Consider the following 26,904-nt stretch of genomic DNA (forward strand, 5'->3'; position numbering starts at 1 on the left):
TCTCTCACTGTGGGGAATGGACTCTTAACAGCTGCATAGAGCCAAGTATGATGTTTGCTAACTCACAATGGTAAATCTTCTGGAATTTGCCATCATCTGGAGCTCAGTGCCAGATGCATAGGTGGGGCAAAATTTATTGGGTGCATCCAGGAGAGTTTCTTGATGCAGGATATAGCTTATCCAACAAGGGAAGGAGACCTCCTCAAGCTTGAATTGGGGAATGAGCCTGCCCTTGTGATCACAGCTTCAGTGGGAGAGCATTTTGGGAACAGTGATCATAATTCCCCAAGTTTTCAGATAGACATGGATGCAGTTAAGCCTCAAACTCGAGAGAGTCTAGTTATGACAGTGTTTCATAGGAGTTGGGAACACGTGTTGGGAGCAGTTGTTAATAGGAAAGGCCACATCTGACATAAAGGTCGGCTGGTCATAGTTCAGGACCAAATTGTTCTTCTGAGGCAAAAGGCAAGGATTGCAAGGTTTGGGAACCTTGATGAGATGTGTTGTAAAGTTAGTCAAAAAGCAAAACAAAGCATACACAAGGTCTAGGAAGTTGAAGTTGGTTAGCTCCTCAGAGGAATATTAATTCAGTAGGAGAAGACAAGAGCAAATGGAGGCTACATGACTCACTGATGAATGGGATTAAAGGTTATTTTATACATTAAAAACAATAGGGTAACCAAGGATTGGATAGGATTACTTAAAGGCCAAAATTATGCCTAGAACCAGAGGCAATGGCTGAGGTAAGCAAGTACTTTGCATTGGTATTTACCAAGAAGGATAGCAAGATAACTGATAATCTAGGGTATATTGATATCATAGAAACATAGAAACATAGAAAATAGGTGCAGGAGTAGGCCATTCGGCCCTTCGAGCCTGCACCGCCATTTATTATGATCATGGCTGATCATCCAACTCAGAACCCAGCCTTCCCTCCATACCCCCTGACCCCTGTAGCCACAAGGGCCATATCTAACTTCCTTTTAAACATAGCTAATGAACTGGCCTCAACAGTTTGCTGTGGCAGAGAATTCCACAGATTCACCACTCTCTGTGTGAAGAAGTTTTTCCTAACCTCGGTCCTAAAAGGCTTCCCCTCTATCCTCAAACTGTGACCCCTCGTTCTAGACCTCCCCAACATCGGGAACAATCTTCCTGCATCTAGCCTGTCCAATCCCTTTAGGATCTTATACGTTTCAATCAGATCCCCCCTCAATCTTCTAAATTCCAACGAGTACAAGCCCAGTTCATCCAGTCTTTCTTCATATGAAAGACCTGCCATCCCAGGAATCAATCGAGGAGGAAATGATGTTGGGTCTCCAGACTCCATTGCTGTCTTATCTTGTGCACAGATCTTTAATGCCTTTTGTATGTCCAAGTACTTTGCCTCTCCTGGTTCACCTACATTCAAGCTGTTTATTGCATCAAAAGCCCTTGTGTTTATCAAACACTATTTCCTTTTTGTAAAACTGTAACTGCATGATTGTGCTACGATTTGCCAATACCAACAAAGTGGATTCCAGGGATTTCCCAATGACAGGAGTAGATCTATTGTGAACTATGCCTCACTTTTTTCAATATATTAACCAAGGCTGAGATTTGCCCTGATGTCTTTTGCCATTTGTTCTGAGGTTGATTTATAAAGAAATACTGCAGCACCATTTTGAACTGATTGGGGTCATTTTTCCTGTTGTCCTGGCTGATTACATTAATGCTAACATGATTTTTTTTTAAAAAAAGGATATCTCTGACTGTGGCAAATTCATATATGCTGATTATCTTCTGTATTTCCACAATGTGGTTATACTTCATTGTCTGTGAAATGCTTAAAGAGCTCCTGAGGTTGTAAACAGCAGTATATAAATCTAGCCTGTGTACACCAGCTGCCCATTGTGGTAGTGTGGCAGGTAAATTACAGGATTCGCCTCCTTTTGGGCAATTTATTTGTACAAGATCCCAGCTGGGAATATAACATAAAATTTATGCAATGAAATAAAATATAATTAATGCTCTTTTGCCCCCCCCCACGGAAATGTGGGGAATCTACTGTATGTCAGCTGTATCCCTGTGTGTTCTCTGTGAATCTGTAACAGGGAGAAGTCAGGAGAATGGGATTGAGGGGGAAGATAAAATCAAATGCCAGAGCGGAATCAATGGACCAAATGAATTCATTGTAGAGAACCTTCTCCTGCAGAGAGTCTGATTTTTTTTTGAACTCCCTTTATGGAATGGCTAACTGTGCTTTGAGTTGTTAATACCTGATCTGAATTCCCTTTACTAGGAACATCAGCCTGTCCAAATGGCAGCTTCCACTGCACCAATGCAGGCCACAGACCTCGGTACATTCCCTCTTCCCGTGTGAATGATGGCATATGTGGTAAGTGCTCTTATAACTGGTGGGCAGAAATAGACTGCACTCTGATCTTAGAACATTTTTTCTTTAATTAAAATTTGTTTTAAAGAGGAGAAAACGTTTTTATTGTTAGTATCTTATATTCACTCTAACAGCAGCACTATATTCTGCATTATTGATATACTGATGTAGTGAAATGATCTGCATGGATGACATGCAAAACAAACTTTTATTGTACTTCAGTACATGTGGCAATAGTGAACCAATCTGCATTAAATGCCTCCTTCATGGAGGCATAGAGCCAGCTGACATTCTGGCTCCAGGTTTTCTGGAAAGTGGTTCAGTGTACCATAAAGTATTTCTGCCAACTTTTACAAATTTGGCTTCTCATTGAGGTTGCTGTGAGTAGTGATTGGATGCTTCAGGGATAAGCAGTCACTGGGGGCAAGAATTCTAGGAATGATTGAATGTAGTTCTCTTTGACCCAGGAGTGCAGCCCTGTGAAAAAGCCTCTTGAATCCTGTACATAAATACAAGAGATCTTGCAGAAGCTGGAAATCCAGAGTAACATGCAAAATGCTCGAGGAAGTAAGCTGGTCAGGCAGTATCAATGAAAAGGAATGGAGAGTCAGTTTTTTTTTAAGGTTGAACCACTTTATCAGGGCTTGATGAAGGATTTCAGCCTAAAGTGTTGACTTTTTGCTTCTTTCCATAGATGCAGTCTGACCTGAGTTCCTCCAGCATTTTGTGTATGTTACTCTTGAATCCCGTGTTCTTGATCTGGACCAACTGACCTTGTATCATATTTGTCATTTGCTATTGGCATGGAGGAGTCTAAAAACCTTTCCTCCATTTCCACAACAATTTTTATTTAATTTATGTGGTTTGCATGCTTTTTTTTTACAAGATCAGCATATTCCAGCTATATCAAAAACTGCTCTTTAAATAAATCATGAACACTTTTCTCAATACAAAGCTATAAAGGGACAAGTTTGCCATAAGTGGAACTGCACAAATGACTCATTAAGTTAATATTAATGTAAGTTGTGGTTGCAGGAATGAGGTATTGTCTTTAAGATCTTGTTAGCATTGATAGTATTGTAATGTTAGCACTCCTTTCGAGAGGAGTAGAATATAAAAGCAAGGATGTAATGCTGAGGCTTTAGAAGACATTGCTACCAGCTTGGAATATGGTGAACAATTTTGGGCCTCTATCTAAGAAAGGATGGGCTAGCATTGGAGAAGGTCCAGAGGAAGTTCACAAGAATAATTTCAGGAATGAAAGGGTTACATATGAGAAGCGTTTGATGGTTCTGGGCCAATCCTCACTGGAGTTTAGAAGAATGAGAGGAGAATCTCATTGAAATCTTTCAAACAATGAAAGGCCTAGATTGATTGGACCTGGAGAGGATGTTTCTTATAGTGGGATAGTCTAGGACCAGAGGGCACAGCCTCACAATACAAGGATGTCCTTTTAGCACAGAGATGTGAAGGAATTTCTTTAGACAGAGAGTGGTGAGCCTGTAGAATTCATGGCTGTGGAGGCCAAGTCATGAGGTACAGTATATTTAAAGGGGATATTGATAGGTTCTTGATTAGTAAGGGCATCAAGTGTTTCCGGAAGATGGCAGGAGAATGGGATTGAGAGGGATTACAAGACTCAATAGGCCAAAATGGCCTAATTCTGCTCCTTTGTCTTAAGGTATTCTGAATGATTTCAGAATGACTAGCGAAACTTCTTATTTGCAGTTCTGTATATATTACTAATAAATATTCATAAAGCACTAAAAATTCAGTTACTGATCAATAACCCTTAGTTAACCTTTCCTATGACTCAATGGGCTCTTATTTGTAAATGTGTTGAAAGAATCACTTTATAAATAGGAATAAACATTGCTTTGCTTTTGGTGCAAAGTTTTTGTACTAGAGCACAGCAAACTTAATGCACTTAATCTATTCATACTAGTGGTTGGGAAGATGTAGCTTAGACCTTTTGGTAAACTGATATATCTGTACTTGCGTGATTCCTTTAGTTCACCATGATCTGTGTCCACTTAGAGATACAGCATGGTCATGGGCTCTTCCAGCCCAGCAAGCCTGTGCTGGCCAATTGTACCCGTGTGACCAATTAAGCTAAGAATCAACCTGTACGTCTTTGAAATGTGGGAGGAAACCGGAGCACCTGGAAGAAACCCACGTGGTCATGGGGAGAATGTACAAATTCCTCACAGACCGTGACAGGGATTCAACTTGAGTCACTGACAGTGTAATATTGTTATGCTAACCGCTACACTAACGTGCCACTCCTATCTCATTTCTATCTCCTGTCTGCTTCAACAGCAGGCAGTGGCTATCAAAGCGCTGTGATGAAGATGCCGATTATGTTCAGGAGAACATCAGAGTCATAGAATGCTGCAGCACAGAAGCAAACCCTTTGATCCATCCGGTCCAGGCCTCACCAATACAACTTCAACATGACATCCCAACTCCTGTACTCTAAAAGCTGATTTATGAAGGCCAATGTGCCAAAAGCTCTCCTTATGACTCTATCTACATGTGATGCCATTTTGAAGGAATTATGGATCCGTATTCTCAGATCCATCTGTTCTATTGCACTCTTCAATGGTCACCATCTAATCTATTAAAATCATTGGGTATATTCAGATTTTGTGGACTTACTTGAAAAGTTAAATGGCACTTGTTAGTTTTCAAAACCTTATCACCCTGACAAATTAGTGATGGCAAACTTGGTGTTATCACAGCTAAGGTTTATTCTGACAGGTTTGTATCAAGGAAAGATATTTGATACTTGGATTAATAGTTCGGTGCTAGTTGATGCGGTTAAGATTATTCCATGCTGCTAGTTGAGGCATAGTCGTGTCCATTTTTTCCTTAAGAGCAAATCAAGCTGCGTTTCAAGATGTTGGACCACTGGTCAATGGATGTATTGTAAGCAGCACTAAGCCAATCTGTTTCATGGTTTTCTCTACTGAGCACAGCTGGCAAGCTCTTTTCATCTGGTCCTGAGTAGGAAACAAACATGAATTCCTGCTACACACATCAAAGTTGCTGGTGAACGCAGCAGGCCAGGCAGCATCTCTAGGAAGAGGTACAGTGGACGTTTCGGGCCGAGACCCTTCGTCAGTCCTGAGATGCTACCTCTTCCTAGAGATGCTGCCTGGCCTGCTGCGTTCATCAGCAACTTTGATGTGTGTTGCTTGAATTTCCAGCATCTGCAGAATTCCTTGTGTATGAATTCCTGCTCTTGACTGTTTTTCAAACCATCCAAGTTGACAATTCAAAGCAAATAATTCTGTATCATGCATATATTACAAGGGTTTGGCGATTTAAGTTACTGGGTGAGTTTCTAATGGCCTGTAAATTTGAAAGCTCAGATTCTACCACAACATCATTGGTTTTTAAGTACAGTGAATTCTGTTTAATTGGGACACATTGGGGCTAGTACGTTTTGGCCCAATTAGCGGCTGCCCCAATAAGCTGAAGCTTTGTGAAAATAGTTAAAAAGGTATAAAAAGACAAACTACCATTTCACTGAGTAACAAATTATGCTTTTAACTGAAATGTAGAACAAATTAGAACACCACCAGTGCTACTCCAGAACTATAAAACCGTTAGTTCCTCATAGTAATCGATGGAAGAATTCATCCGGTGCATGTTATGTGTATGGGGTGTCTAGGGAGAGGTAGCACCTCTGATTCTAGGGCAGTGCACTCACCTTTGGTCCCCAGTGGTCATCCAAGTAGCTATTTGCATTCAACTGCAGTACACCACTTCTAAAGGAGGTGAGAGTAGCCGGTGGGCCTCATACCCTGGTGAAATAGGAACATGTCTGTCCAAGCATATAAAGGTGGCTCAAGGGTACTGGATGGATGAGATCCAACTGCCAAGAAGGTGGTTCTGCAATGCTTCATGGAAAATGAAGGGCATGATAAGGCGCAGAAGAAATCATGGCGATCCACTGCAACCAAGTGCAACCCTAGTTTATGACAACTATCTGTATCCCAACTTCCAATATCGAGAGACTGGAACTCTCAGTGCATTGTCCCAGTGCAATAGCTTTTCCACTTTAAGAACTCTCCTGGGCACGTTTCGCTATCATTGTCAGATATCGCAGACAACCAACACAGACATCTAGTGCACCAAAGGATACTTTCATACAATGCTTTTGATGATCACATCCTCCAATTCTTCATTTTCATTGTAGCATTCAAGATGATTGTCAATACCTTAATTCTTCCTAGTTCCTAACTTGTTGAAGAGTGAAATCTCATAATTTTTCACTCCTGACTGTTTCTGGCAACTCCAAGCCTGAATGGTTGAAATCACAGTTAACAAAACAATTCTAAATTGTTTTATGGCTCATGATCAAACTGTGGGTGGCATGGTCGTGTGGTGGTTAGCATAAACCTCTACAGCACTAGCGTCCTGGGTTTAATTCTCAATGTTGCCTGAAAGGAGTTTGTACATTCTTTCCGTGACTGCATGGGTTTTGTCCAGGTGTTCTGGTTTCCTCCCATGGTCCAAAGATGTTAATTGGTCATTGTAAATTGTCTTGAGTTTAGACTATGGTAAAATTGGGGCTATAGGATGGTGCGGCTCGAAGGGCCAGCTGGCCTATTCCTCACTGTTTCTCAATAAATAAGTAATTCTCGCAAACTATCAATGACAAAAATCACTGGTTCTTGAACACAAACATGCAACTGATGCTATTTAAAAACTGTTCGCTTTGAGTACGGTGTAGTGTCTAACTGAAACTATTCGGCAAGAATCTCCTGTCCAAATAAGTGCCTTGGGAATCCTGACAATGCTTGTTCTTTAAGAGTAGTCTCAAATAAGCGGCTGCACCCATTAGCTGATAGACCAATAAACCATAATCCACTGGAACTAAAATCTAGAATAAAATGCCGGGCAGTTGGTAGAGTGGTAGATAGGATAATATGCACAGAAACCTTAGGGAGGGGAACCTAATTTCTGTAATAGTGTAGCTGAAATATGTGCTTCACTTTTGATAACTAATCTATTAGTGTTACTAAAATCAATATTGCTTGCTGAAATTTGTGTACCCTCTGCTGAGTTAGACTACAACTACTAATTCTGTACAACAGAGTCCCGGTGAAGGTTCTTGGCCCAAAATATTGACTGTTTCAACCATAGATTCTGCTTGACCTGCTGAGTTCCTCCGACATTTTGTGTGTTCCGTCTCCCATGTATGTGAATTTGTTGTAGCCCCTGTTCATTCTGCATTCCTTTGGATTTCAGTCCGTGGGCTTGGCTCAGTACTATGCTTTCCCACACAAGTTCTGGAAGAAAACTATTCACATCACTAGAAATATCATTTGGGTAGAGTTAAGTTCTCTAGAATTGTGCTCCTTCCTGAACTTAAATTGTGCTGGTCTGCTTGCAGGGCTGGGATTTGTATCAGACAGTTTTATTGAAATTCTTTTGGAAATTTGACACATCCTGACTAGTAAATTTTGGCCGATTTGGTTTAAATTCCCTTGGTTATATGTGTTCGGAGTCATTGATTCATAAAACTATTCTGTGAAAGTGTTCTTTGTTCTTGAGGGTTTGGGGTGGGGGATGGATCACAGATAGTTTTCTTCTGCTAAGTGAGAGGAAGAGGCTATGTTGGTTAAGGAAGCCCCTCTGTTACTGTAGTGTGGTATCTCTCTAAGGGGCCACATGAGTAGCAGCAGTGCTAGTGGTGTTGAGGAGTGTAATAGAACCATACTGAAACCATTGACAATGCGAAAGGTACGGTTTATTCTTGTAATTTTTTAAAATTGCGAATGCCATTGTCTTGATATAAAAAAGACTGTTCGTTTCTTGTCACTTTTGTAGATTGCTGTGATACCTCTGACGAGTACAATAGTGGGGCTTCGTGTATGAACACCTGCAAGTAAGTACTTCATGTTGATCTTCCAATATCAGTAATTGCATAAAGGATGAATATTGAAGGAATGTGTAAAGACTGGTGTCTGCAGGCCCGAGTCCATATCTGCCAGAGGCTGGAGCCTATCCTGGATTTAAAAGATTTATGTGCATGGGTTGGATGGAGGAATAGTTTTTGCTTTTGTTTGTTCTGTTCTGCTGAGCGTTGTGGACAAGCTATGTTGGAGGCTGAATGTGTGGTGACATTGTGGGCTGCACCCAGCACATCCCTAGGAGTGTTGGTTGTTAATGCGAATGACACATTTCATTGTATGTTTCGATATACATGTGACAAATAAACTTGGATCTTGAATCTTGTTTATTCAACTGTGAAGGTCAATGTTAGCACAATATAAACCTGTGACTTCGTAACAAACTTTGAACTTGGCTCAGTTGTAATTCTGCAAGGTAATGGCTTGGTTTTATTTCTGCAGAAATTAATATGTTCATCTCCTGTTATCTGCTTCTAAATGCGGTTGCTGGCTGCTGTCCGCCCTTGATTGTTGGATTCAGTGTTGATGTGTATTGAAAATCATTTGCTTGTTAATGGTGGAGATTATTTTGGGACATGCTTGAAATTTCACTGTAGGATTTATTCTTAAAGTCCAATTCATTCAGACTAGTCTCAAGTGCCATAAACAGAAGCTTCAGCAGGGATTTCTCTCAGTGAAGGAGGTGCTGGTTGTCATTCAGGTATTGTCATACAACATGAAAATGGACCCTTTTCCCACTGAATTGGCGTCAGACCATCAGGCACCCAGTTACACCAAAGATTTTTAATAATCAGCTTTATTTGTCACATGTCGAAAGTGGAATGTGGCATCTGCATCAATGACTAACACAGTCCAACTATGTACAAGTGTTGGCATGTTTCTGGCACCTACATAGTATGCCTACAACTTACTAACCCGTACATGTCTTTGGCATGTGGTAGGAAACCGGATCACCCAGACTAGACGTACACAGACACTGGGTAAACATATAAACTATTTACAGTCTGCGGCAAGAATTGAACCCTGATCGCTGGTGCTAACCACTGTGTTACTGTGCCATCCTAATTTAATAACCAATAACGAATAACCAGTACTGTCCTCACATTCCCGTCAACTGCCATCCCTGTTCCTGCTACTTGCGTACCTAGTCTGGACAGTTTACAATCCCAGTTCATACGTCTTGGGGATGTGGCAGGAAACCCACGCAGTCACAGGGAGAACGTGCAAACTCCGACAGGGACAGCACCAGTGGTCAGGATTGTACCCAGTGTTGGATCCTGATGCTTTTATGATCCAGAGTTTCTTTGGAAGTCAATAACGAGGCATAAACTTACTGCTTGCAATTTTATTAAGTATTACAGATCAAAGAAGGCAAAGGCAAAAGTAATCATTGTCTCTTTCCAGTGATAATAATTAACCAATAAAATAGCCAGATTCAAGTGGTGTGACATCTGCTACTGAAAGCTAGGAAGTTTCTAGAAAAATACAAAAGTAACTCTGCTGTAATTACTGGAAAATTCACTGAACAATTACATGTATATCATCAATTCTCCCTAGAAAGTTCTAACCATTTACCTCTCCCAAGCAATAATTTAGAGGCCAATTAATCTACTTGCAGGTCTTTTGGATGTATCCAGAAGAAATCCACGTAGTCACAAAAACATACAAAATTCACCATGAAGTCTGGACTGAACCAGACTCCCAGAGCAACACACAAAATGCTGGAGGAACTCGGGCAGCATCTATGGAGGGAGACAAACAGCTGACATTACAAGGCTGAGACCTTTTTTCAGGACTCTGGTGCAGCAATTAGGTTTTGGAGCATAGAATAGTAGAGTGCAGTACAGACTATGACGTAGTGCCAATCCTTTAATCTACTCCAAGGTCAATTTAACCCTCCCTCCCACATAGCCACCCATTTTTCTTTCATTCATATGCCTAGATAAGTCTCTGAAATTGCCCAATTGTATCCGCCTCTGCCACCAACCTGGTGGGATTGACTGGTCTTCTATGTGAAAATAAGCATCTCAGGAGATGTAACTGTGCAGTTTTTCCAACAATGCAGGGAACAAGGACGCAAAGAGAGGGAGGCTCTGCAGAAAATGGCAGAAATTGCAAAAGAAGGATTCAAGCTGAAACAGCAGCTAATTGAAGATGCCAAGAAAAGCCGAGAAGATAAACAGGTTTGTTCCTGCTTTAAATTCCACAGAAGTAATTGGGTCTTTAAAGACATGGTTCTGCAAATTCTATTTCATTGTTCTTTGATGGTGGTGCACGAAATGCCCAGTCTTAAACTTTGCACTTTGTGGAATAGCCATACGTTTGTGCCCCAATTACTTTTGTATTTATAATGCTACTTGTGAATTTCTTCTGGCTTGCTGGGAATAAGCACAAAATTGTTCTAGTCTTTCTGAATGTCCCTGTAAAGATCTAATAAGCATTTTGCATCCCCTTCTGTTTTCCTGGATCCAGTGTGTAGGCGCATTAAAAGACACTTAGCAGTCCTTTTAGTAAACAATTTATAATTTCCTCAGGTTTTCTGAGGATAACATAGTTGGGTATGGCTTTGTCACATTCAAGTGGAAAATTGCCACTACAGTGTAATTTATTTAATGCTGCACACTGGGGATCTTTGTGCCATTGCATTAATTTGACTGTATTTTTTAATACCCCAACATTTCAAATGTTTTAAAGGTGCACTTAATGTCAGAGAAATTTATACAATAGACATCCTGAAATGCTTTTTCTTCACAGCCATCCACAAAAACGGATGTATGCCCCAAAGAATGAACTCCAAAGTCCCCTCCAGCTCCCCTCCCTCCTGCGCGTAAGCAGTAGCAAGCATAATCCCCTCTCCCCCCCACTGGCAAAAAAGGAAGCATCGGTACCTTGTCACCATTCAAGCATGCAGCAAAAACAACAGTAAAGATACAGACTTGCAGGACTGCAAAGACTACATTGTTCACCCAGCATTCAACCTACCTCGGGCGCTGTCTCTCTCCCTAATAAGGGAGAAGGAGATGTCTCCGTTTCACAGCGAGAAGGGAGACATAACAAACAACCCGCTGGTTTACGATGTTAAAAGTCCATTGCGTCGCTTTTCTTGAGCTCTGCCCAAAGATCTCGGGCCTCTGGGCACATAGCCAAAGATGTTCCAGCTCCCATGACGCACCCGTACTGGACACTTACCTTCGATCCACCTGTCTCCAGAGCCCCGTAGGTCTCCAAAGCCAAGCTGAACTCTTAGGCTGAGCCCTTGGCTTGCTGAACAATGGCCAGTTGTGAAACCCTGAGAGTTGGTCCCATTTCTGCAAAGAACCGTAGTCAGCGTGTAACTCTGGATCAGGGTCTTCAAAAGAACCCTGAAAGGAAAAAATAAACATATTAAAGATGGAAATAGAGCTGTTTCCGAAGAAGCAAGCAAAGGAGTCGCCATTTGGCACCATCACCACTTCGCTCCACCTCCACTTAATTTTATTTTTAGATGTTAAACAGTATTATAAATTTTCCAGTGACCCCATGAGTTTAAGGTAATGCAGGAACATGTCACAGTGAATTTAGGTGGAATGTAGGATGCTCCTACTTGGTTTAATTTAGACTCCCTCACTATAGGAAACGTCCTCTCCATTTTCACTCTAACTAGAGCGATGCCTTTAGAAGCCTCAGCATTGCATCATTGCTTTTATATTCTAGTTGTCTCGAAATGAATGCTAACAGGGTAAATTGTGAGTCCGAGTCCACCTTACTGTAAAAGAGGTCCCTTCAAGCATCTCACATTGCCAAATATGGATCATGGTTGTGCAGTGACTACTCTATTTTGAGGTGTGTGAAAGTGGTGGTTGACATCTTGTGTTTCCACAGCAAAAGCTTGCCGTGTTGCAGAAGGAGAAGATCAGCTGGGAAACGCAAGTCGAGGCTCTTAAAGCGGTAAAGGAAACTGCAGAGAAGCCTGAACAGGAGGCTAAAGAGAGGCATAAAAAGGCCTGGGAAGGTAATCTTGTATTTGATACTGTGTGAATAACACTAAAAATAATTGGTGAAATGTGTATTTATGAAATACAGAGAGCACAGTCATGGATTTAGAATCCATAAGATAATAAAACACAGGAGCAGAATTAGAAGATTTGGCCCATTGTGACTGATCTGCAAAGGAAGGAATCTGCATCAAGTCCTTGTATACCGTCGAGTACGGTAACAGGCTGTTCAGCTAACTTATTCATGCTGACTGTGTTGCCCAGTGAGCTAGCCCCATCTGCTTGGATTTGGCCCATTGCCATCGAGATCCCTCCTAACCAGGTACTTATTAACTTCCTCTGAAGCATTGGAGCTAGAGGCAGCCAGCACCAAGAAAGGACCTTTGCCTTATCTTGTTACATATGGACCATTAAGTTCTTATCAAAATCAAAGTAAAATCTGTACTAATATCTCTTCCTAGCTCTCTCAGTTTTTCTCCTTTTCTGTTCATGAGGATCAGTTCTCCACACCAATATCTCAGCTGGCTTTCACCCCTCTGTTCAAGGTGGTGGACAATTGCCCCTTACGTCAAATCTAGCGGCTGCATTGCTGCAAGTGACTGGCATTGGTTCTGGAAGAATACATTAGGCATCAGTCCTTCCCTCTGCAGAACTAGTGCTACTTTTCTTTGGTGATATTGCTGTTCTCCCTTTTCAATAGACCATAACAGCACTGTACAGGTCCTTCGGTGCACAATGTTGCAGAATTTAACCCATCTCTCCCATGTAACCCTCCATTTTTCTATCGACCCTGAACCTTCGTATGAGTTTCATAAATGCCTGTAATGTATTTGTCTTTGTTTTCTGGAGACATTAAATTTTGACTCTTCAAACAAACAAACGGTTCCTGTAAGTCCTGATTCAGATGCAGTCTGCCTATATTGGCTGGCACTGTGGTTCATATGTTTTTCTGCCACCTCAATCTGACATGAAGGTAGCTAAATTGATCACATTTCATAGTGGCCATATGACTGTAAGACACATGAATTGAAAAAGGCCATCAGGTCTGCTCTGCCATTCAATCACTGATTTCTTTTTAACCCCATTCTCCTGCCTTCTCCGTGTAACGCTTAACCCACTTACCCCTCAAGAACCTATTATTCTTTGCCTTAAGCATACCCAGTCACTTGACCTCCAACCATTGTGACAATGAGTTCCACAGATTCACCACCTAGTTGAAGAAATTCATCGCTGTCTCAGTTTTAAAGGGATGTTCCTTCATTCTGAGACTGTGCCCTTTGACCCTAGACTCTCCTACCTATGAAACATCCTCTCCATGTCCACTATCCATGTCTTTCAATAACTGGTATGTTTCAATAAAATCTCTTCTGTTGTGTTTGATTACCTGTAACTACTGATGAGGACCTGCTGATTGATCAAGTCTGAGCAATTGGAAACTGCATTGATGTAGTTCTGGTCAATCAAGTTGGAATAGTATTTCAAGTTGATCAATTGGGGTGACATTCTGTTGTCGGCTTGCAGAATCGTATCAGGGTCTTGCTCCAGTCTGGCCAAGGGCCACTTGCAAAGGTCTGCCAAATTCCTGAAGTCCACAAATAAAAATCAGACATTTGAACCATGTTTCAGTCATGTTACGCAGCTTGAATATTTCTGATCTGCGACTGACAACACCACCAAATGTGATGAAGTCATTGGTGCCATGTTTAATGAGTTTTAGGCAATGGTAGCAAACACTGAAGGCTGTTCTCTAAAAATGCTTGTTAGCTGTCAGACAGTTTCGTCAAAGTATAGGCCATTTGGGTTCTTCGGCAGAGTGAAGTTGAAATAACGTTCATGTTCAGCAGTACTCAATTTTCAGAGCAAAGTGTATGTCTTCCATGAGTTGTATTCACAGGTGAACTCAATTTGGAATATATCTGTAATGTTTGAACCATGATTAAAATGTACTTCCTTACAGGGCATCAGACTGGGTGCCGCAACTTACCAGCTATGTTATGTTCAGTATTTGACACTACTGTCATTCGATTCACTGAACCTGCTAGTCAAGCTGGGCCACCTCAAATTGACCTTATTGCTGTTGTAGAGTTGTACACAAGTCTTCTGCTGAAATTGCCTCATTGCCAATTTGTTGTTTTCGCTTGCGTATAACTACTGATGAGACCCGAAGCCAGGAGATCAATAAAGCCAGAACTTGAAATAAGCCTTGATTCAGTAAAACCACACAACTGCAAAAGCCTCAAAACTCAACAATACATCCTAAAGCATGACTCTATAAATGGTTTTAGTGGGGTTCTGAGTAGGTATGTTCCACTGAGACGTGGAAAGGATGGTAGGGTACAAGATCTGTGGTGTACAAAGGCTGTTATAAATCTAGTCAAGAAGAAAAGAGCTTATGAAAGGTTCAAAAACTAGGTAATGATAGGAATCTAGAAGATTATAAGGCTAGCAGGAAGGAGCTTAAGAATGAAATTATGAGAGCCAGAAAGGGCCATGAGAAGGCATTGGCAGACAGGATTACGGAAAACCCCAAGGCATTCTACAAGTATGTGAAGAGCAAGAGGATAAGACGTGAGAGAATAGGACCAATCAAGTGTGACAGTGGAGAAGTATGTATGGAACTGGAGGAAATAGAGGAGGTACTTAATGATTACTTTGCTTCAGTATTCACTATGGAAAAGGATCTTGGCGATTGTAGGGATGACTTGCAGTGGACTGAAAGGCTTCAGCATGTAGATATTAAGGACGAGGATGTGCTGGAGCTTTTGGAAAGCATCAAGTTGGATAAGTCACTGGGACCGGATGGAATGAACCCCAGGCTACTGTGGGAAGCGAGGGAGGAGATTGCTGAGCCTTTGGCAATGATCTTTGGATCATCGATGAGGATGGGAGAGGTTCTGGAAGATTGGAGGGTTGCAGATGTTCCCTTATTCAAGAAGGGGAGTAGGGATAGCCCAGGAAATTATAGGCCAGTGGTTGGTAATTTGATGGAAGAGATCCTGAGAGGCAGGATTTATGAACATTTGGAGATGCACAGTATGATTAGGAATAGCTAGCATGGCTTTGTCAAAGGCAGGTCATGCTTTATGAGCCTGATTGAATTTTTTGAGGATGTGACTAAACACATTGATGAAGGTAGAGCCGTAGATGTAATGTATATGAATTTTAGCAAGGCATTTGATAAGGTACCTCATGCAAAGCTTATTAAGAGAGTAAGGAGTCATGGGATCCAAAGGGACATTACTTTATGGATCCAGAACTGGCTTGCCCACAGAAGGCAAAGAGTGGTTGTAGACGGGTCATATTCTGCATGGAGGCCAGTGACCAGTGATGTGCCTCGGTGATCTGTTCTGGGACCCCTACTCTTTGTGATTTTTATAAATGACCTGGATGAGGAAGTGGAGGGATGGGTTAGTAAATTTGCTGATGACACAAAGGTTGGGGGTTTTGTGGATAGTGTGGAGGGCTGTCAGAGGTTACAACGGGACATTGATAGGATGCAAAACTGGGCTGAGAAGTGGCAGATGGAGTTCAACCCAGATGAGTGTGAGGTGGTCATTTTAGTAGGTCAAATATGATGGCAGAATATAGCATTAATGGTAAGACCCTTGGCAGTGTGGAGGATCAGAGGGATCTTGGGGTCAGTCCATGGGACACTCAAAGCTGCTACGCAGGTTGACTCTGGTTAAGTAGGCATACGGTGCATTGACCTTCATCAATCGTGGGATTGAGTTTAAGAGCCGAGAGGTAATGTTGCAGCTATATAGGACCCTGGTCAGACCCCACTTGGAGTACTGTGCTTAATTCTGGTCGCCTCACTACAGGAAGGAAGTGGAAACCATAGAAAGGGTGCAGAGGAGATCTACAAGGATGTTGCCTGGATTGGGGAGCATGCCTTATGAGAATAGGTTGAGTGAACTTGGCCTTTTCTCCTTGGAGCAACGGAGAATGAGAGGTGATCTGTTAAAGGTGTTGATAGTCAGAGGCTTTTCCCCAGGGCTGAAATGCACGAGAGGGCATAGTTTTAAGGTGCTTGGAAGTAGGTACAGAGGCATTGTTAGGGGTAAGTTTTTTATGCAGAGAGTGATGAGTGTGTGGAATGGGCTGCAGGTGGTGGAGGTGGAAACAATAGTGTCTTTTAAGAGACTCTTGGATGGCTACATGGAGTGTAGAAAAATAGAGGGCTATGCTAGGAAGTTCTTCTTGTAGCGTGGATGAAATTACTAGAGAGACAGAGTCACTGGCAGATACAAAGCAGCTTCTTTATTCGACACAACAAGGTACAGCAGGCATCTACGGACGGAGACGCTTTCCGTAGAAAGGTCTGCTACCTCAATGTGGGCTCGATATTTATATGCTAAACACAAAGGCATTCGCTACTTAAAAAGTTATAGACAATGCTTCCTATTGAAGCGCCATACAAAATATCACACCATCCTTTCCTTCCGACGCCAATGTATCTGGGTTGGTATCCACAGCCTTTAGGAATGTAAGTTAAGTCTATGATACATTTATTTGGCATTTCCCGTGCTAACATAGAATAATATTTATAATATATTAGATAATACTGTCTTCGAAACTACAACATCAGGTCACTATGGCACCAGAAGCATCTTGTATTCACACCTTTTTAGGAAGCGCATTGTTGTGGACTCAATCCACAGTACTTTGTCGAATAGAAATCTGGTGGCCAAAGCCATTTAAGTGTAAACAAATCATCTACCCAAGAAATTCACTCTAACAGTTCTAAGGTAAGGGACATGTTCGGCATAGCTTTGCGGGCCGAAGGGCCTGTATTGTGCTGTAGGTTTTCTGTTTCTATATTTACCTGAGAACATTGATAGGAACAATCAGTGAAAGTCAGCCTGGGATTGGTTGCCAGCTGAGCCATAAGCGTTGGTTGTTTCAGCTTGCCATTACACCTTCTGAACTCCAAGTATAGTCCCAGAGACGTTAAATGTTCTTCTTGGATTCTTACCCTGACCATTACCTCCTATTAGGCAATTGAATAGTGACAGTGATCCATTGTCTACAAATCTTTTAATTCGATTTCCTAATCTAAAGGTGAAGGGATAAATTGTACTTTCTGCTGAGAAGTTAGGAATTTCCTTTGCACAGAGCCATCACTTATCAATTGCAGCTCTGAAATACATTTGCGTTAGACTGCGATGATCTTTCGCCATCTGGTCTTTATGACTGTTCTGTCTGGTTTATCATGAAGCTGCCTTGGGGAGATTTGATTTAATTTTCCCTTTAAAGTTCCTCTCTCACTCTTGCTTCTGACTCCTATAAATTTCTATCTAAAATGTCCTACAGCACATTAAATGGAAAACAATCTAAGCTCTTAAGCAAACAACAGGAATTCTGCAGATGCTGGAAATTCAAGCAACACACATAAAAGACCTGACGAAGGGTCTCGGCCTGAAACGTCGACTGCACCTCTTCCTAGAGATGCTGCCTGGCCTGCTGCGTTCACCAGCAACTTTTATGTGTGTTGTTTAAGCTCTTAAGCACTTGTGTCTTGGTGATGGCTAATGGGTTCCTCAGTCTGCCTCTGATAATCAGAATCAGGTGTAATATCACTGGAAAGCTGTGTGTCGTAAAATTTGTTGTTTTGTGGCAGTAGTACTGTGCAATACATTAAAAAAAACCTGTAAATTACAATAAGAAATAGTGTGTATGTGTAAAATAAATAAATATTGCAAAAACTAGTGAGGTAGTGTTCATGGGTTGGTTCATTGTCCATTCAGAAATCCAATCTGGTGGTGGAGGAGGATAAGCTGTTCCTAAAACATTGAGTGTTTGTTTTTGGGTTCTTGTTCCTCCTCTATAGTAGTATTAAGGAGAGGACATTTCCTGGGTGATGGAGATCCTTTATGATGGAGACTGCCTTTTCGAAGCATTACATTTTGAAAATACCCTTGATGCAGGAATATTTGAAACCCCAAACCATTCCTGTTAAGTGTATCAGTGAATATTTCCTGAAGTAACTTTAACTTCCCTGCCACATTTAACATTACATCGTGTTTCATTTCCCACAGTGCTTCTCCTGACTTGGACAGATTCACTTCAAATTTAGTAAGAGAGGACACTAGCAGTGAATAGTTTACTCACAGGTAAACTGTAACTTCCATAACTTTTGTGCAGTCAGATGCAGAAGCTGGGAAGTTAGTCTTCCACAAGCTACCTTATCAGGCGACATAGAATAGGAATAAATGAAAGAGTGTCAAGTTGGTTTACTTGACTGATACGAATTTGATACACCAGAAGTTGTGGTTTATCCATAACATTGCAGTAAAATGTTAAGACATTTAAAAATTGATAATGGTATTATAAAATGCAATTACTGCCAGCCTGTTTAACGCTGAAAGAGCCTTTGTATCAATGCAATCGCTGGAAATAGTCATAGAACATGGAGACAGTCCCTTTGATGTGCCCACCTCAACCACTATTTCTGGCAGCTCATTCCAAATATGCACCACCTTCTGTGTAGAAAAAGCTGCCTTTGATGCTTTTAAATCTCTCACTTCTGATCGTAAACCTTTGTCCTCTTGTGTTTAGCACCCCCCTGTGTTTTCACCCTGCCTGTGCCCCTCAAGACTTAGTTTTTCTCTTATCAGGTCAGAGTTCAGGCCTATTAGGTCAGGCTTGCATATCTCTTGTGATTGAAGCAGGTCCAAAACTTCACGTGCATTTAACTTCACAGGCACTGGTTAGAATGCTGGTTAGTGGACCTGATGAAGGATCTCTGCCTGAAACATTGGCTCTTTATTCCTTTCCATAGATACTGCCTGGCCTGCTGAGTTCCTCCAGCATTTTGTGTGTGTTACTCTGGATTTCTAGCATTTGCAGAATCTCATATGCTTAGATGCTTGGTGTAGATTTTTCTGTTCCTTTCCCATCCTGAACCACAACTATCTTGGGTATCAACTGTTGTCTCGATGGAGCTGAAGTAGGTTACTACCAACCAAAGATCTGAGGTCTTGCTATTTTTTTTAAACTTGGCATCTCTTCATGCACGTTAGTGGACAAGATAAAATGTTAACTTGTCTTAATTGCCCACAAATGCTAGGGATGATGTGCAAATTGAGGCAGTGAAAGAATTTCAAAAATTTTAGTGACTCCACAGCAGTCTTTGCTTAATTGGGGAAACTTGACCTTTGTTCACTCTCCCAGTTGTCTGAAATACAGTGGAGTTCAAGACGAAGATAGGCTTTTGGTTGGAGGAGAGTCAGGTTATGGGGATCAGGGTATGATTTATGTTCAAGGTCTTGGATCCTAACTTCAAATGAACTAGTTTGGTATGTAGAGCAAAGAGGGAAGAAGCCATTTGGTCAACTTCTGTTGCTTTTGTTGCTTCAGTTTCCTGGGATGTATGCTGATACAGGCACTACCCTTCACCATTGAGGATGCTTTCATGTGACAGTGCCACTAAAAGGTAGTATCCATCATAAAGTACCTCACCTTTTGGACAATTTAGGAAATGTTTCTTCGCTGTGCACCCAGATTTCTGGATAGTCCATGAACACATGAGCACTACCTCACAATTTCTCTCTTGCACTAATTTATTTTGTATTGTAATATACAATAATTTGTTATGCCTGCACTGAACTGCTGCTGCAGATACAATGCCATTGTAGCTCACTCTGAGCAGGATCTGTAGTACATAATGGATGAATTTTGCCAGAGCATCCAAGCTCCTGGGACTTGATCTAAACATCAGGAAAGCCCAAATCCTGCACCCACCTGCTCCAGATCAAGCTCCTAAACCTCCAACCTTCCAAGGTGACAACCTCCCTCTGAGAACACTGGTCATTTCCCACATCTTGGCAGCTGCCTTTCTTCAAAAGCCAACATTGACCTTGAAATAAATTGCAGAATAGATTGTGGGTGGAGCTTTCGCCAGGCTGAGAAAGAGAATTTTTGAAGATCGGGATATCAAGACCAACACTAAACTTCTGGTCTATAAAGGTATAGTCCTCCTGTCCTTGCTATATGGAGTGGCGTCATGGACGATATACAGCAGGCTCATAAAATCCCTTGAAACTTGCCATCAAAGATGCCTCCAAAAGATTGAAAGTTAGCTGGAAGAACAGGCATACTAACTCCAGCATCCTGAAGGAAGCTAACATTAACTCCATAGTCACGATGGTAACTCAACACCAATTGCGATGAATTGGCCCACATCATCCGTATGCCTGACTCTCAAAACAACTCCTGTTCAGCAAACTGAAGGATGCAAAACGCAGTCTTGGAGAGCAAAAAAAGGGCGGTTCAAGGACAATATCAAGATCCACCTGAGGAAGTGCCACATCAACCTGAATGGATGGGAGAGATTAGCACAGGATAAGGAAAGCTGGAGAAGGACTGTCTATGAGGGGACTGCACAGCTCAAAGAATACCTCTCCCGCGCCGCTGAGACTAAGCAGCCTCAACGTAAGGAGAGACTGGAAAAGGCCCAACCAGCTACATCCACCACCACTTCGATGACCTACGCCTGCCAACACTGCAAGAGGACTTGTTGATCATGGATCAACCTCTTCAGTCATCTCAAGACCCACAAGTGATCAGATCAACCACCAGGAGAAGAATTGTACTCGACTATAAGTGACCACTGACAATGGTGTGGCTGCCACAGAATAACAGACTTTGTTAGCGACGAACCTAATTCTGATGTGATTCATTGAGCTATTGGAGGAAGAAGTTATTGAATAACTGAATGCTATGCAGAGTTCCGAATGCACTGTCTCCCCACACAGTGGCGCCAGACTCCACATTTTACTACTCTGACTAAACATCACAGTCCATAATATCTCTAATTTTAACGTTGCTAAGTGCCGGTCCCTTTGAGAACTTGGCTGGCAGTATATATTGCCTTGATCTTCACAGGATGAATAAGAAACAAACTCATTTCGGTTACATAATACTGCGGTTTACTGCTTATCTTCAGAGATTGGTATTCTGCTCTGATATCTTTGAGTTAGATTGAAATGCCTTCTGCAGTCTTGAAGATAAAAACTGCTGCCGTACAGTTTTGGAAAGTACATCAACAACCAAGATCAAACCAATATTTTCATTTAATTCAAAGGAAAATTGTCAGCATCAAAATTTAATTTACCAGTAAATAGTGTACAGACTTGCAATAATGACCCCGAGGTCTCATACTGAGTTTTGTGCCTCCTTTGACTAGGCTGACTGCAGGAGGTTATAACCACAGACCTGTCATTTTCTGAAGAATGGTATAATGTAGCATGAACATGTGGGGGTGGTGAATAAATCAATTGCAAGGTCATTGCTTGAAGATTGAAATAAAAGCAATGTGAGTTTGAAGACCTCTGATAGGCTTATATTAAAGTATTATATTTCACATCTGCGAGGAGAGTTGACACGAGAAAGAACCATCCATGATCTCGGACCCCCAAGCTCTCTTCTTGCTGCTGCTGTTAGGAAGGAGGTACAGAAGCTTAGATCCTAGACCACCAAGTTCAGGAACAGTTATTTCCCTTCAACCATCAGGTTCCTGAACCAGGGTGGATTATTTCACTCACCTCAACTACCTGATTCCACAAACCCACAGACTCACTTTCGTGGACTTTGCAACTCTGTCTCAATATCATTTATTACTTATTTAGTGTTACTATCGTTTTTTTGTATTTGCACAGTTTGTCTTTTGCACATTGATAGTTGTCTGTCACACATTTAATGCATAGTGATCACACATGTTTGTGTTCATAAGTGACTTTCAAGTGCCTTCTAGTCTTAAAGAAGAAAATGTTCCTGAATGTGTCTGGAAGATGAATATGAATTTGCCGCCAGTGGCAAAATTACAGCATGGATGGTGGGAGCTGTCCGTGAGATCCAAGGCATGAGTAACCCAGCTAAGACCATAAGACTTAATAGCGGAGTTAGGCCATTTAGCCAATTGGGTCTGCTCCACCATTCCATCGTGGCCGATTTATTATTCTTCTCAACCTCATTCTCCTGTCTTCTTCTTGTAACCTTTGATGCCCAAATCAAGAACCTGTCAGCCTCTGCTTTCACTATACCCAGTGACTTGGCCTCAATAGCAATCTGTGGCAATGATACCGATACAGCACCCTCAGGTTAACATCTCTGTCCTAAAAGGATGCCCTTGTATTCTGAGGCTGTGCCCTCTGGTCCTAGACTCCCTCTTGATTGGAAACATCCTCTCTGCGTTTCAATGGTAGGTTTCAATGAGATCCCCCATTATTCTTCCAAACTCCAGCAAATATAGGCACAGAGACACCTGGTTTGCTTTCTAACTCCAGAAATTAATTGAAAGAAAAAAACACAAGCCAGTATATTCCCCCTCCCCTTTTTTCTTTTTAGTGAGGCGCTCATGTATGATGTGGTGGAATAATGACGTATGCCATTCACGTACTACTTGCATATAACCCATTTTTAATTAAGTAACCAAGCAATGAATGCTTAATCAAATAATATATTTAAATATTACTCAAATATTACTGAAATATTAAATGTACTATATTCCTTACTTATCTATAAACTCTAATTTAATATGGAAAATATATTGTTTTCTAGTCATCTGTGTCTGTATGTAGGGGCTTCTGGGCCTCGGTGGTTGTAGGAGTTGACTCTGGGACCACGAGGTAGTTCTGACAGTTCTGGGCATCTCTCTGCTCTCCTCAACTGATCAATGTGTCGTCTCCAGATGGTCTCAGACAGAATCTCCACGGTGCAGGAGAGTTGTCCAGTTCTGTCCTTAATCTTTCTGGGTGCCCACCTTTGACTATTTCTATAGTCCCTCACCAAACTGCTTGACCAGGAGTGAAACATCAAATCTCCTTGTTTGAGGAGCCCTCAGTTTGTCTCAGTTGTTTGTTCTGTGCACACTGCTCCTGAGATTGGGTTTGAGGATATCCAAGCGTGAATGCGAGAGATGTCCCAGCAACAGCATAGTTGCTGAGTTGTTTGTTATGGAGTGTGCTGCGTTGCAATATGCAAGGAGGAAATTGGCGAGCTTCTGATTCATTATAGTGTGTTGTGCTGCTACTGTTCGCAGTGCATTCTTTAGACTCTGCACAAACCTTTCTGCAAAGCCATTTGTACCTGGCTGGTATGGTGCAGGTGTATTCATTCATTTTCAGGAATGACTGAAACTGTTCCATAAAAAAACTATGGTCCACTGTCGGTGACAAGTGTTCTGGAGCACAAGTCCTTGAAGAGGCTTCTCAACACATCGACAGTGTGTGAAGTTATTGGGAACACTTACGGCCACTTTGTAGCTGCATCCACTACTACCGAGAAATTTGTGCCTGTGAATGGTCAGGCAAAATCCACATGAATCCTCTGCCAGGCACTCCTGTCAAAGATGTTTGTCCTGGTGCTGGTAAAAGTGGGGGAATTAGAGTTTCTGCTGCACATTCCAGTAATTTTGGGTGGCCACATAGACCTAAAATTTCTGGTTTCCCTTTGGATCATCTCTGCTGTAAAAGGTAAACTTTTGACTCGGATTGGAGAGAATGCGTCAAGAGGAGTGTCCTCATTTGTAAATCTTTCGGGCATTTCCTTTTCTAAGGGTAAACAGGACAATAGATCAGCATTTCCATAATTAGTTGTTCTGTTGAATTTGATCTGGTTATTGTGTCCTCCAAGAATCTTAGCTCATATCTGCATTTATGCTGCTGCTGTTTGTTGACCACCCTCCTGTGGTTTGAAAATGGACACTAGTGGTTGATCAGTAATGAGGGTAATCTCTCTCAAACAGATACTGAAGGCCTCTCTTTCAACCTGTGCATAATTTTTCTCTGCAGTGATTAGGAACATGATGCAAAGGCTTGGGGGGTGGGGGGAGTGGACTGGCTGGCTTCCATCACTCATAACTTGTGCCATGACTGCTGCAATACCATAAGGCAAAATTCATTGGACAATTTGAATCATAATGTGTGAGTACTGTGTCTGACGCCACCATCTCATTTGACTTTTGGAAAGCCACCTCACACTACCTTGTCTATTGTCATTTCTTCCAGATGGGTAACAATGAGTTCAATGGATGGAGCATAGTAGCCAGGTTTGGCAAGAATCTGTTATAGTAAGTGACAAATCCTAAAAAGGACCACAACTGTGATATGTCCTTGGATAGTACGTCAATGGTGTGACTACAGTCAGTGATGCTTGGTTTAAGTAATTCACACTTGTTGTATCGTGCTCTGAGCCCATAATCTTCTAATCTTCTTTAAAACTGCCTTGAGAGTTTAGAGATGCTCCTTGTCATCCTCACTGGTAATAATGATGTCATCTTGGTAACATAATGAGTGCCTGGGCACCACTGCAGCACCTGATACTTAGCTTTCTGCCAGAGTGCAGATGCTACTCCAAAAACAACCCTTTTATAGTAATAAAGTCCTTTGTGAGTGGTTATAGTGAGAAACTCTTCGGACTCTTCTAACATCTCTATCTGTAGGTAGGCCTCAGCTAAGTCCACTTTGCTGAAATGTTTCCCTCCAGAAAACTTAGCAAAGATATCCACTATCCAGATCAGAGGGTATTGATCTACTTTCAGTATTGGGTAGATGATGACCTTAAAATTACTACAGATCCAGACAGACCTATCCTTGGCTATTGGGTCCACTGGCATTGCCTGTCATCTCAATTTGAGCTTGTTCCAGCTGACTGGCTATATTATCATGGATAGTATAAGGAACCAGTCAGGCTTTCTAAAACTTGGATGTGGCATTTTCATTTAGAACCATTTTACCCTTGATATGCTTGAGTTTTCCAGTGCCTTCCTTGTACACTGCTTCATCCAGTACATTTCATAATTAGATTTCGGTTGATTCTATTGCAGGGGATATGGCATGCAATTTGTGGATGGACCCCCAGTCAAGTTGTATTTGTCTCAGCTAATCACAGCCCTACATTGCTGGTGTTTTTTAAACCACATACAAACCCAATGTGGTTTGTTGGTTGTTGCATTTCACTACTGTGAATATCACTCTCACAGGAGTTGCCTTTTCTCTAGTATAAGTTAGTTGGATATCTGCAGTCTTCAGTTTAGTATCTTTGAAATACTGTTCACTCATTTTGTGGAATGACTGAAACAGCCAAGTCCGTGTCCAATTCTATTTTAATTAATTTGCTGTTCACTTCTAGTATAAGCTATATTGCCTGTTTCTTGTTAGATTTCACATTGTAAATTTCAAGGCTACTCAGTCCTGAGTCATTATCAGATTTTTCCTCAACAGTTGCAGATTAGTGCTCTTGTTGAAATTGCAACTGGACATTTAATCTTCTTCTCTTCCCTCTGCAGTCCATTTAATTTTGTTTGCCCAGTATGCTGTTTTGTATGTGTCCTACTTTTTTGCGTTTTCTGTAAGCTTTGCCTTTAAATCTGCATTGGTCAGAACAGTAGCATGATTTGCCCGGCCGGGCAGGTTTCTGTTTAGGTGTTGCTGTTTTGTTCATGCTCACTTTCATTCCTGACTGCAGCTCAATTGCATCTCTGGTGCTGTTTCCATTGATACAGCGATTTCAACTGCTCTTTTAAATGTGAGTTGTGCTTCAGCTAGGAACCATTTTTGAATGCTTCATTGTAAGATTCCACAAACTAAACCATCTTGTAGTGCATCATTAAGTCCATCACTGAACCGACAATGCTTGGACAGTTTCTTCCATTCAGCCATGTAAGCTGAAATAGTCTCTCCTTCCTTTTGATTCCACTTATGAAATCTAAAGCATTTTGCAGTCAACAATGGTTTTGGTTCTAAATGTTCCTGCATTATGTTTGACAATATCAGCAAAGGTAATTCTGGATGGCGCAGTTAAACTTCTATGTAAACTATATGCTTTTCCACTGACTGCACTCAGTAACACTGGCACTCGTTTTTCACTGGCTATTTAATTTGCTTCAAAATACTGCTCAATTCACTCAGTGTACATCATCCAGTTATCTGCTGTGCAATTGACTTCTATTTTATGGATGGAGCCACATGTTTCTGCTTTTTTTTAAAAAAAAATCATATTTATTATCACCAGTACTCGCTGTTTATGAACCTGTGACCATACGTGTTGCTTGTTAATTTCATCCACTCCCTGCCATATTTTAAAACTGGAATGTCTCTCTCCATTCCAAAGAAATGTGTGCTGCACTTCAATGGGCAGGTAGTTGTGTTGGATTTGTTTTAAAAATTGCTTGTCACCACATGTGCTTTGTAACTCAAGAAACTAATTGAAAGAAGGACACAACTGCTTGGATACTTGCCTATTGAATTTCTTTATTTTTTTAGTGAGGCACTCACATATGACATGGTGGCATAATGTATGCCACTCACATACTTAAATATAACCCATAATGAATTTTGTAAAGAAAGAATGGTTAATCAAACAATATATTTACAATGTTATTCAAATATTACTGAAATATTAAATAGACTACATCATCTCAAGCACTCCTCATATGATAGTCCTTGCATCCTTGGGATTATTCGCATGAACCTTCTGGTCCCTCAAATGCCAGCACATGGCTTATCTTCTGCTTTTGTGAATCAAAGGATATGGCATTGGTTATGTTGTGAAGTAGAGCAAGTATTCAATCACTGAAAACTTGGACTGCAAACCAGAAAGTGAAAAAAAGTAACTTTTTTAATGGCAACAT

General features: G+C 41.4%; 1 protein-coding gene across 2 annotated transcripts in view; it reads left to right on the forward strand.

Moving 5' to 3' along the window:
- The window catches only part of prkcsh (PRKCSH beta subunit of glucosidase II), a 113,334-nt gene that overhangs the window by 12,087 nt on the left and 74,343 nt on the right, over positions 1-26,904 (forward strand). For both annotated transcript variants that reach the window (XM_063035604.1, XM_063035605.1), the window contains exons 3-6: positions 2,282-2,377; positions 8,216-8,273; positions 10,364-10,481; positions 12,160-12,289. In XM_063035604.1, the coding sequence (XP_062891674.1) occupies positions 2,282-2,377; positions 8,216-8,273; positions 10,364-10,481; positions 12,160-12,289 (402 nt within the window). The remainder of the gene's footprint in view (positions 1-2,281; positions 2,378-8,215; positions 8,274-10,363; positions 10,482-12,159; positions 12,290-26,904) is intronic.

Source organism: Mobula hypostoma, chromosome 29 (assembly GCF_963921235.1).
Source record: "Mobula hypostoma chromosome 29, sMobHyp1.1, whole genome shotgun sequence".
In the NCBI taxonomy this organism is placed as follows: Eukaryota; Metazoa; Chordata; class Chondrichthyes; order Myliobatiformes; family Myliobatidae; genus Mobula; species Mobula hypostoma.